We start from the raw sequence: 11,744 nt of genomic DNA, 5'->3' as shown, positions 1-11,744 counted from the left end.
TGGGCAAAGATCCAGTGCACAGATTCCAGGATCCTCTCAATATCCATCACTGTAACTGGGTCAAATTGGTGCATGAGTAGACAACAGTGTATTAAGCATTTCTTCTACCTTGACTATATTATAGCTAACATCCAGATCAGAGCAGATTCGTGCTATTTTATCAGCAAAAATCTTTGCAAAGATGTCACAGCTGTGTGTTTGTTTCTGAGCCCAGTAAAAGTTCAGATTTAGGAGTCAGATGTTGAGATATCTTAAATAATTAGGATGGTTGTGAAGCAGCTGATGCACTGATTGCAGAGAAATAATATTTCTTTGCTGCACATCACTGTAGGTCTTCCAATGGGTTCTATAGCACACTCCATTGGATTCAGCCTGAGTTTTCTGCCGCTGTCTTTCTAGATGTCTTCCAGCCCTTTTTAGGTCACCCAGCTCTATGGTATGTCACAAGGCTGGCTTCCGACCCAAGGGCGGGAGAGGTCAACAAGAAGCAATCTTGCCAATGATCACAAAGAGCTTCACATTCCAAGCTCCCACCGCAGCTTCAACAGAGAACATTTGTAATTCTAAATCCCCCCCAGAGCATTTTAGAATTCAGAAGGATCCATGAGCTTCTGTGGGTAAACCATTTAAAAGAGGAGGGGGCTTTTATGGGATGTCACGGCCATGTTCACCCTTGTATTGTAGTCCCAGTTTAGTTGTGTCTGTATTGAATGTCAAACCTCTTGCCTATTTCCTGCCTTCTTAATTTCTTGGCAAATGCTTGCGGGTGAATGCAGCTCTGCATCCCACCAGAGGTTCCTGACCTATGGGCTGAAACAAATGCTCAGTCTAGATTAAAACTGGTTTCTATACATGTCCAGGATTAACCACCCACTCATTATTTAAATGTGTAGTTAATTTCACACAACAAAGAAGTTGTATGATACAAATTATCCTAACAAACTCAATATAAAGAAAATCTGTGTTTTACTGTTACTTTTAAATAGAGGTAAGCCTGCTAAAGAAAGTGCTCAATCCTAAAGATTTAGCTCTGTTAACAGCACATCACCTAAATATGTATTAACATAATAACAGTGTTACAGACCAATCCATATTTATGAATAGTGTATTAGGTTCCTTCCATTGAAGAAAGGGAAAAAAATAAAACTTTGAGCTACTACAAATATGTCCAGGATTCCCCCCCCCCCCCATTACAGAGGATATACTTAATTAGGATAAAGCACTTCACTGATCAAGTAAGCCCTGGAATAAAGATATTTATTCCAATGCTTATAATAAAAAGGACTTGAGAACAGTAGAACCACAATTATTTAAAGATATGCAAATTAAGAAGGATTTAAGATACTGTAATACAATACAAAAGTATGATCAGTAATGCTGCATGTTCAAACTAGCAAAGTCATCTGGGGCGGTATACAACATTTGTTATAAAAAACTATTTTCGCTTCTCAAACAAGAGACAAGAGACATTAAGTGCAATTTGTGAAATGCCTCTTAAGTTTAGAAGTACAATTCTCAGTTACTTAATATTCGTATCTTACAAGGCTAATTCTCAAAGCGATATTCTAAAGAAAATAAGTTGTACCCAAGAGAATTCCTTTGGAAATAATTCCCCCCTCCCAAGCATACAACCAAATTTGCCAGTTGGCTTTTTAAGCCTTATTTTATGATCCACTATATAGTATTTTTTATTTTGGAAAACTGGCTTTTCTAAACTGTGGTTTGTGCCTTTATCATTTTAATTGCATTCAAAAACCTCTCCTTTGGAGGGAATTGTACAATTAACGAGGGACCCATTCGTATCAGTATAGACACAATAAAAAATAGGGCCACACATGCGAGTGGACTACTTAACACCAAGTAAAGGGCATACATTTAATATGCAAACTAAGCTATACAATGGATAGATGTTTGGAAGATTATTTACAAAAGCAGGTTTTTGAATATCCAGAATATAACAGATAGCCAAATGCAACCAGCTTAATAGTTTAATGGTGACAATATGATGGGATCCCAAAGTCACATGCTGGCCATCGAGTTAGCTTTTAGCTAGTCTTTAGCAGGCCATGTTAACACAGTGTGCACATACCATTAGTTAAATGTAAGTAACTGTAGTAATTGATATGAAAAATAGTTTCAAGAAGAGTAGCACATCGTTACAATTTACTTGGGTACATTTTATTTTTTATGTGTTAACAATTTTTTTAAATTTTCTATCATTTGAGTCTTTTGTGAGGAATGCAAAACAAATGGGAAGGGTCAATGGGTAAGTCAAAGGTTATTTGCATCTTACAACCACAGGCTGGGAGAGCCTAGAAATTTCTTTATAAGCAGCCCTTTTCCCCCACTAAGTAAAGTTTTTGCAATCATGCAATCAATTTTGACTGATATCCAGCATAAAAAGGCCTATACTTCACTTTTAAACTTGGAGAGGGAAATAAACTAAAACTCATATGATGGTATAATTAAAATATTCTGTTCATATAAGTGGACAATCAAAATAGTTTTGAATAAGAAAGAAAATGACCCTATAAATGCCTATGTCCTTCATATACTAGGACAGTGGCAGTCATTTTGTGAGAAGGCAAGTTTTAAGAGTGTTAAAATAAAAACATCTCACAGATGTATTACTTTTATATGCTGGGGTGCAATGCTCCAAGTTCTCCTGCAGAAGTGCCATTGAGCTGAATGGAAGCTGCTCTTGCTCCACTCCCATTAAATTAAGTGTGCCTTAGACAGGAGAATTTTTTTAGGAGATTGTACCTGTAATAAACATCAAGGACAAAATCCCAAGATCTCTTTGGCTTTCCGCCTCCATTTATAACATTCAGTGAAATCACATTGTTTTGGCAAAGACACATGACATTTTGTTACTTTTGCTCTTAACTCAGTGTTAGCAGGCACAAATGTTTGTGCTCAAAATCTGTAAGGCATAGCAGAAAATAATCAACAGCTTTTTCAAGCAAAAATAAATCAGAATAATATACATTGTAAGTGGAAATAGCAGTGTTGCTTTAAAATTAGCATTTTACAATGCTATGTTAACAACTCAAGGGAAGCTCGCCTTGGCATGCTGAAGAAACCCCTTGTAAGCCCAAAACTTGCTCCAATGACCGTATCTAAACATACGTTGTAAGCCCAACTTGCCAATAATATGCTAGTGACAGAGAGTTGAACATTCTTGTAATGGAACTATGAGGTATGAGTAATCTTTTGATTCATTATTATACAATTTTTTTAAGCCAATGCCCTTTATTCTCTTCCCACTGCCTCCCCAAGGACCCATGACAAAATTTACCCCCCTCATCAACTAGACTCTTTTGTCTGTGCCTTTCTGTAATTTTGTATAAAACAAAGAATCCACCTAAACTGGGGTGATCAATTTATTTCCTGCTTAAGGAATATTGTCATGCACCCCTGTGTTTACAACAGGGAGAGAAATCCAGGGGTGAGCACAAGCCACTAGCCACCAAAGTTCCACAATCTCCATTCATTTAATGTGCATACCACCACATAAAAAGATACGAGATTGGGGAGGCCTGGCTTTAAATCTCTTATTGGTCATAGACTCACTATTTCAAGGTGGTTTCAGATGAGATGAAGAGGCCCAGCCAGTCCAATGTGCAACCATTTCCACATCAGTCTGACGCTGCTTGTTCAGAAGGGGGTTTGCGTAGGAAAGTCCCACAGGTTCGCTGAGCTTGTCTGTCATACCCAATGCTATTCAGAAATTCAGTTCCCACAAAAGCAAGCTCTCTTATTCACTTATTTTGAGAACTCAGTTACAGCCGGAAATAAAATATAAACAAATAAATAGTAGTGCAGGGGTCATGGTAAATTGAAATGAATAACAATTGTATAAAACAATACCTGCTGAAACCTACTTTGTTTATAACAAGATCAGGACAAATTCCTTAATGGTGTTAAAAGTCTTAAGCGTCACTTGCTTTCCAGAGCAACCTATTTTAATGTCCCTCTTAAAATCCTATACCTTGCAATTGTACATAAAACACATTGAATTTCTAACTGTGTGAGATCATAGGCAGAGCTACTTCAGTCTAAGTCCATTGTTAACAATGGCAACAAGTTTTTAAATCTCTGAAGTAAGCTACAACTTGAAAGTTATTCAGCTAGATCCCAATACATTTCAGGATATATTTAAGGAGATGGTAATGTCTATGTGAAGAGTATGTGTAGTGGATTACGACTGCTGCTAAAAGCCATCCCAAAAGGACCCCTTTGCCCAGGACAGTGTTTATCATCTCAGCTTCCCATCAAGTATACACACAGAGATATAGGCGTGTGTGCTCATCACGTCAGCATATATGTAATATACATTTTTCCCCTTCCACCAAAGCAACTTCCATGGAGGAAAACTGGCATGTGGGAAGCAGCACAAGACTGAATCAAAACCAACTCTTTCCAATTCAAGGTGACTCTTCTACCACACTATTATACTTGGAGATCTCTGTGGCCCTCCTTCAGATGAATATGTTCAACAGACACTGAACTGTGCCAACACCACACTTAAAAAAGAAGGGGTTAGATCCAGCCACTTTCCCATTCAGTTTCATCCAATTCCCTTCTGTGCTACAGCCCCTATCCCACATGGTTTTTGTACCTACAGGTGGCATAGCCTCTTTTGGTCAAAAAAGATGTATACTTCCTTTCTCACTAGCAGAAAAGCTGGTTGAATCCAACTGAAGGCGAGGAAAGTTTACTAGTCATACAGTTTCTGAAAAAAAATCAGAAGTGTGTTGAACTTCTTCACAAGACTGAGTACCACAGAGATCTTGTCTACATGAAGACTGCAGAAAGTCACCTCCTGGTGGAAAAAAAAATAGTTTGAGAGGCCACTGTTATGAAACAGCCAGAGAGGTAAAAGCTAATCTGCTTTTCATTTGCCAAAGTAAAATGTAGTCCAACAGCATACATTGTAAGTTCTTCCAACAAAGCTGTGTACTACCTCTTAGAGAAATCTTTTGAAAACTTGTATTGCAAAGTCAATAACCTTGTGTGTGTGTTTTCTGTTTACCTCTACTCAGGGTTGTGCAAATGACTTTACACAGCATAACAGTACCGCTCTGCACTATAATTCTTTTTGTAAATAAAAATAAAAAACCCTAGTCAGAAATAAACTGACAAAAATTTACATTCTTCTCTCTTAAAAAAGTAAATAAAATAACATTATTTAAAATGTGAATTATCTATAAGACATACATTACAGTTACATAGATACATATCAATACAGCACATTCAATCTGCCAAAAATTAATGATTACAAAGCCAATATGGATTCTGCAATATATATATATATATCTATATGTGTGTGTGTATATGTATATAAGATGTATGTACAATGATTATAGCATTCATAATTGCACTATACCTACAACCATTTTTAAATTACAAGATGTTTCATGATGAGGGAACCATAAAAAGGCCAACTTTTTATTATTTTTTTGTGAAGGTGAGAAAGGGTAACTGTAATCTCATTCACATTCACTGAGGGCTATCCACCAAGCCCTGCTGCGGGCAGCACACATATTCATTTAAATGGGAGTCCTGCGCCAATACAATGGAAACAAACGCTTGTTAAATTGCACCCTCAGTTAAACTTTGGTACTCAAATAATTAGCTGTTCTCACTTCCTTTCTTCACCAAAAACACCACTGAACACTTTTTTTAAACTTATGTGTTGCATCATGATTTTTGTTGTAAAAAAATTCCAATTTCATATTTGACCCCTCTATCCCACATTTGCAACTCAACAACTTGACAGCAATCTTATTTTCAGGGCTGTTTTAAAAATTGTCTTTCAACATGGCACGCAAAAAAAAAAAAAAGACATGTGCAGTAATTTCTTTTTCATTGTCTTGTTAAATACCTAGCCTTCCAACATGGTTTATTCAGCTGTTTCAAATACATTAAATGCTCTGAGAAAGGCTCCTACCTTTCTCCTCTTCAAATGTATTTATTAAGTAACTGTATCAAGGAAGCTTTACTTTCATTTTGTATTTTGCAATTAAACGTGCCTAAAGGGGGAAAAACACTGTGCAATCTTATGCCACCTTAGACATAAGAGAAAACTGACTTTATATTAATAGACCACTTGCATGTGTGTATATAGCACCAAATAACGTTTTTACTCACACAGCTTTTTTTGGCATTGAGAATGGAATGCATCCTTATACAAAGAGGGCACAGAGAAGTTGATATCTAGTTGCAGATTATTTGGCAGTTGTCTGAATCAGACAGATTCCCAATCTGTTAACTTGGCATTTTACTCAGTATTTTACATTTTGAAGTTATCATTTTTATTAACTTTTTAAAAAGCCAGATTTGGCAACATGATATTTTGTAGACAGTAAAAATAGGTTTGAAATTATGGCGAGATATCTAGGAGATCTAAAAAAAAAGTCTTCCAAGCTACTGTAGTGTCCATGACATATTTGTTTGGCATTCGTGATTAGAAAATAAGTACAGTTCCAAAAGAATAAAAACGTAATGGCACATAGCAGTTTAAAAAACAAACACACCTATCCTATTTCTTTAATCTGTTTTGTGTCTTAGTAATTTTGTCATTGTGTTCTGTGCAGTTTTCTGACTTTCAATGGTATAAAAAAGGTAAAATCCATTAACACTGCTACAATTAATGTTCCCACTTAACAACACTCCAGGCCTTCAGTGCAAAGACAGTACTAAGAAGCAGATGTATCTGACATCTTTGCCAAGAATTTTTTAAAAAATCAGAGTATTAGTAAGTTTGATCCTTCGAACAGTATTTACTGAAAAATCAGAACAACTGATGGCTTAAATTCTAGTTGAAAGCATTTTCCTGACTATGTCACCTTAGAGAAGCACTTCTATCAAGGAATGAAACTTGGGGGGGGGCAGGGAGGCTATTGTACCTTAAAGAAAGAAAAATGAGTCAAGGGAGACACCAACTTGATTTTGCTTTGCTAGCAAAATAATAATAATGATAATAATTTAAAAAATTACCCCAAGCCCCTATCCTTTGTGAGTGCATGACTGCGAATTTAAAACACATATTGTCACAAGGTTTTGACTAAAAAACTGAGGAAATGTGCTGCAAATGTAGTTCAGCATCTTTTGTTTTTCCTCCTTAAAGTTTAAATAAATTCATAATATTTACTATAAACTCTGAGAATGTTCACAGAGTCCAGGCCAGCAATAAATTAGTATTATGCAGATAGTTTTCACAGATAATACAGTCCCTCTTGAATATCTTCAATTGCCCGAAAGGGAAAAGGGGGAAAGGAGATCTCAGAGGCACAGTTAGACCAGGTTGTACTCCTTCAGGTTTAACTGTAGGATGGTGTCCTTGACGGCAGCAAAGACGAAGCGGATGTTCTCTGTGTCTGTGGCACATGTGAAGTGTGAGTAAATAATTTTTTCACTCTCTGGATTCAGGTCCACAAACATCTTCAAGATGAATTCTCGTGCTGCCTGTCCATCCCGTTGAGGTCCTATTATATCAGAAGAAAAAAGGTTAGTGTTGCTAAAACTAATTAAATGTATGGCTATTGTCTTTGAAGTGCGATGACTTAAGAGGAAATAACTTATATTACTCATAATATAACTTATATTACTCAAAATAGTAACTTATATTACTCATCAGTTGATGTTATGATCTTGCACTTGTGTTACGATGAAGGTATTGCAAAAAATAAAAATTTTCAGAAATTGTCCACAAATAAAAATTTCCTGTCTATTTACTGTGGTTGGTGGAAATGTTCAAGGTTCCCACTTTCTGTTTTTGTCACATTTCTCTGAACACACATTAAAGCAGAGTTAAGCATTCCAATACTGTTCCACAACATCCTCTCTTCATTTGAATGGCGCTTGTGTTGGTCTTCTCCCTGAAACCCTCTACAACTGAACGGAACGTGAGCAGCCTTAGTGTTTCAGAAATTGTTTTTTTCTATTCAATTCACCAGGTAACATTATGAAAGATAATTGGATAAATATCGCTGAGAAAACAGGATGCACTATTTAATTAGAATCCTTGGTGTGCAATGGCAAACAAAAATACTTCTGCGGGGGTAGATCCAAGCAGATCAGTGGGGCTATTTCTTGCTGTGTTGGAACATGTACAGCATAACATTTTACAAAAGAATCTCACTTACCATCATACTCTGGGAAATAGTCAACTAGATGGGAGTACATTATTTTCTCCTCTAGAAGATCTTTTTTATTTAAGAACAGAATGACTGAAGAATTCTGGAACCAGGGATATGTGATAATTGTCCTAAATAGTGCTTTACTTTCTTCCATCCGATTCTGCAGGAGACAAAAATATAATTAAATGAGAGAATGCTGGACGTTCATTCACACACACAAGTTACTATAACTATAATCAACGTACATAAAGAGTGATGTAAATTAAGCAATTCATCCTAGGTCAGATGCATGATACAGAGACTGGTCAAATACAGAAGAGGAGGGAAAGAAGGGGAGGAGAGAGAAGAGGCAATTAGGGGGGGAAACCAAAACATTCCTTTGCTAGTGTATGTAAACATATCCTTTTGGTGTGTGGATGAGTTGGCTTCAAAGGAGTTTGCCCTGTTAGTTTGTAGCAGCCAAACAGCTAGACCATCCAATTCCAATGCAGTATGAGCCTTCGATAACCACAGCTCTCCTTGCCAGATGCATCTGACAAAGAGATCTGTGGTCCCCGAAAGCCCACGCCAGGTGCCACTGAGCTCCCCCAGACCCCGCCTCTGTAAAGGAAATCTGTTACCTGTGATAATGTGATAACCATTCATAGTCCCTATTCAGTCCCAGCTTGACATTTGTCACTTCATACTCACTCACAATTACTTCGAATTTGGTGACAACTTATATCTACAGATTAATGGCACAGCCATGGGCACACGCATGGCACCACAACATGCTAACATATTCATGGCAGACTTGGAACAACGCTTCCTCAGCTCCCATCCACTGGAACCACTACTATACTTAAGATTCCTGGATGACATCTTCATCATTTGGACCCATTGGAAGGAAGCTCTTGAGAGATTTCATCAGGACTTCAATAACTTTCACCTTATTATCAACCTAAGCCTGGACCACTCTACACAACAGGTACACTTCCTGGACACCACTGTACAACTACATAATGGATGAATAAATACCACCTTATACCCAACAGACCGATACTCATATCTACATGCCTCCAGCTACCACCCCAAACATACCACTCGGTCTATTGTCTACAGCCAAGCCTTACGTTACAACCGTATCTGATCCAATGCTCTCGACCGAGATTCACACTTAAGAGATTTACAACAAGCATTTTTGAGACTACAGTACCCACCAAATGAAGTGAAGAAACAAATCAACAGGGCCAGACTAGTACCCAGAAACAGTCTGCTCCAGGACAAACCTAAAGGAACTAACAACAGAACACCACTGGTTGTCACCTATAGCTCCCAGCTCAAACCCATCCAACGTATCATCAGTGAGCTACAACCCATCCTGGAAAATGATCCCTCTCTCTCAGAAGCCCTGGGTGGAAGACCTTTCCTTGCCTACAGACAGCCCCCCAACCTTAAACGACTTCTCACTCACAACCATGAATCAGCCAGCAGAGTCACCAGCACAGGTACCAGGCCCTGCAACAGACCCAGATGCCAGCTCTGCCCCTATATCTACCCAGGGAATACAATTACAGGACCCAATGGCATCAACTACACTGTCTCTGGCTCTTACAGCTGCTCATCCTCCAATCTGATATATGCCCTCATGTGCCAACAATGTCCTTCTGCTCTGTACATTGGACAAACCAGCCAACCTCTACGCAAAAGAATAAATGGACACAAATCTGACATTAGAAATGGAAACGTCCAGAAACCAGTGGGAGAACACTTCAATCTACCAGGACATTCCATCAAAAGACTAAAAGGTCGCTGTAGTTCAACAGAAACCTTTCAAAAACAAAATCCAACGGGAGGCTGCTGAACTGGAATTCATATGCAAATTTGACTCTGTCAAGCTGGGACTGAATAGAGACTATGAATGGTTATCACATTATCACAGGTAACAGATTTCCTTTACAGAGGCGGGGTCTGGGGGAGCTCAGTGGCACCTGGCGTGGGCTTTCGGGGACCACAGATCTCTTTGTCAGATGCATCTGGCAAGGAGAGCTGTGGTTATCGAAGGCTAATACTGCATTGGAATTGGATGGTCTAGCTGTTTGGCTGCTACAAACTAACAGGGCAAACTCCTTTGAAGCCAACTGATCCACACACCAAAAGGAGATGTTTACATACACTAGCAAAGGAATGTTTTGGTTTCCCCCCCTAATTGCCTCTTCTCTCTCCTCCCCTTCTTTCCCTCCTCTTCTGTATTTGACCAGTCACTGTATCATGCATCTGACGAAGAGAACTTCATTCTCGAAAGCTTATGCTACAATAAAATTGGTTAGTCTTAAAGGTGCTACTGGACTCTTTTTGATTTTGCTACCACAGACTAACACGGCTAACTCCTTTGCATCCTAGGTCAGGTTCTGATGAAAACATGTATCTATTTGAAATCTTGAAGTGCTTAAATTCCTATCATACTGGGAGGGTAATTAAAGTGACAAGATGGAAAAGTCTATAGGCTTCCCATTAAAGAGACTCATGGATGCTCATACTTGATAGTTTGTATCAAAGGGTTACTTTTATACAGAGCAAAGGAGAGCAATGTCTTTGGATTTAAATTTTGACATCAGTGTTTCCAATTATATTTGTTCAACCACGATATTTAAAATATGTTTATCATAAAAATTAATGCTATAATTTCAGGATTCTGAAAAGAACCAGAGTCATGTCTATATACGTCTATGACTCAGTATATATGTATGTGTGTACACGCACACAGGGCTCATTTCGAGGGGGAACGCACAGGAACACAGTTCTGGCAGTTCCCCAAAGAGGTCACATGTCAGGTGGCCCTGCCCACCTGACTCTCGGACATTTTGGGCCCATTTCGCCCTGGATTGGGACCGAAACGGCCCAGATTGGGCTTCTGACAGGTGGTGGATCACTCCTGTTCAGCAGCGGTCTGATCCTGACCATTTTGGGCCCCTTTTCAGCCATTTTCAGCCCCTTTTTGCCATTTTGGGCCCAATTTCAGTCCTGAATGGCCAGGATTGGGTCCAAAACAGCCAGGATGGGTGATGTCAGGGGGTGTGGCATATGCAAATCAGTTATGCTAATGGCACATTCCTGGTGCTGTCAAGGGGTGTGACGTATGCTAATGAGTTATGCTAATGAGTTCCTCCAGCTCATTTTCTACAAAATGACCCCTGCACGCACACACATATATATACACACATACACACACACGGTTCATAGGCATATATGACTCAGGTTCGTGTGTGTATGTGTGTAAAACTGAAAGGGATACAGCTATACCATCTAAACCAACCCCAGGCTAAAAACTAGCCACTTCACTACATTACTGCAGGGGTTGACAACCTTTTATAACAAAAGAACTACACTATATGTTGGGAACCTGAAGGCTCTCTGACTCAGAGGGGGACCAAGGAGCCACCCTTGGTATCCACTCACCAAGTCAGCACTTTCAAGGTGATGCCTGCTGGCCAGCTGGTTGACAGTGTCTGTCCCTTTAACAGCCCAGTGCCTAGCTATCAGCTGGGAAGCAGCTGTGTGCTGGGGTGGGTAAATGAGCAGATAAGTCAGCTGAAATACAAGGATAGCAGCAGTTTCCCA

At 38.8% G+C, this 11,744-nt stretch overlaps 1 protein-coding gene across 1 annotated transcript in view; it reads right to left on the bottom strand.

Annotated features, from left to right (window-relative positions):
* Positions 1-4,879: 4,879 nt before the first annotated feature.
* Positions 4,880-11,744, bottom strand: part of LOC129334311 (guanine nucleotide-binding protein G(q) subunit alpha) — a 145,150-nt gene continuing 138,285 nt past the window's right edge. The window contains exons 6-7 of the mRNA XM_054986307.1: positions 8,151-8,304; positions 4,880-7,490 (exon numbers count right to left, since the gene is read on the bottom strand). Coding sequence (XP_054842282.1) covers positions 7,300-7,490; positions 8,151-8,304 — 345 coding nt within the window. The 3' untranslated portion in view covers positions 4,880-7,299. The remainder of the gene's footprint in view (positions 7,491-8,150; positions 8,305-11,744) is intronic.

The sequence above is a fragment of the Eublepharis macularius genome, chromosome 8 (genome assembly GCF_028583425.1).
Source record: "Eublepharis macularius isolate TG4126 chromosome 8, MPM_Emac_v1.0, whole genome shotgun sequence".
Taxonomy (NCBI): domain Eukaryota; kingdom Metazoa; phylum Chordata; class Lepidosauria; order Squamata; family Eublepharidae; genus Eublepharis; species Eublepharis macularius.
This window is presented reverse-complemented; position numbering and strand designations above follow the sequence as displayed.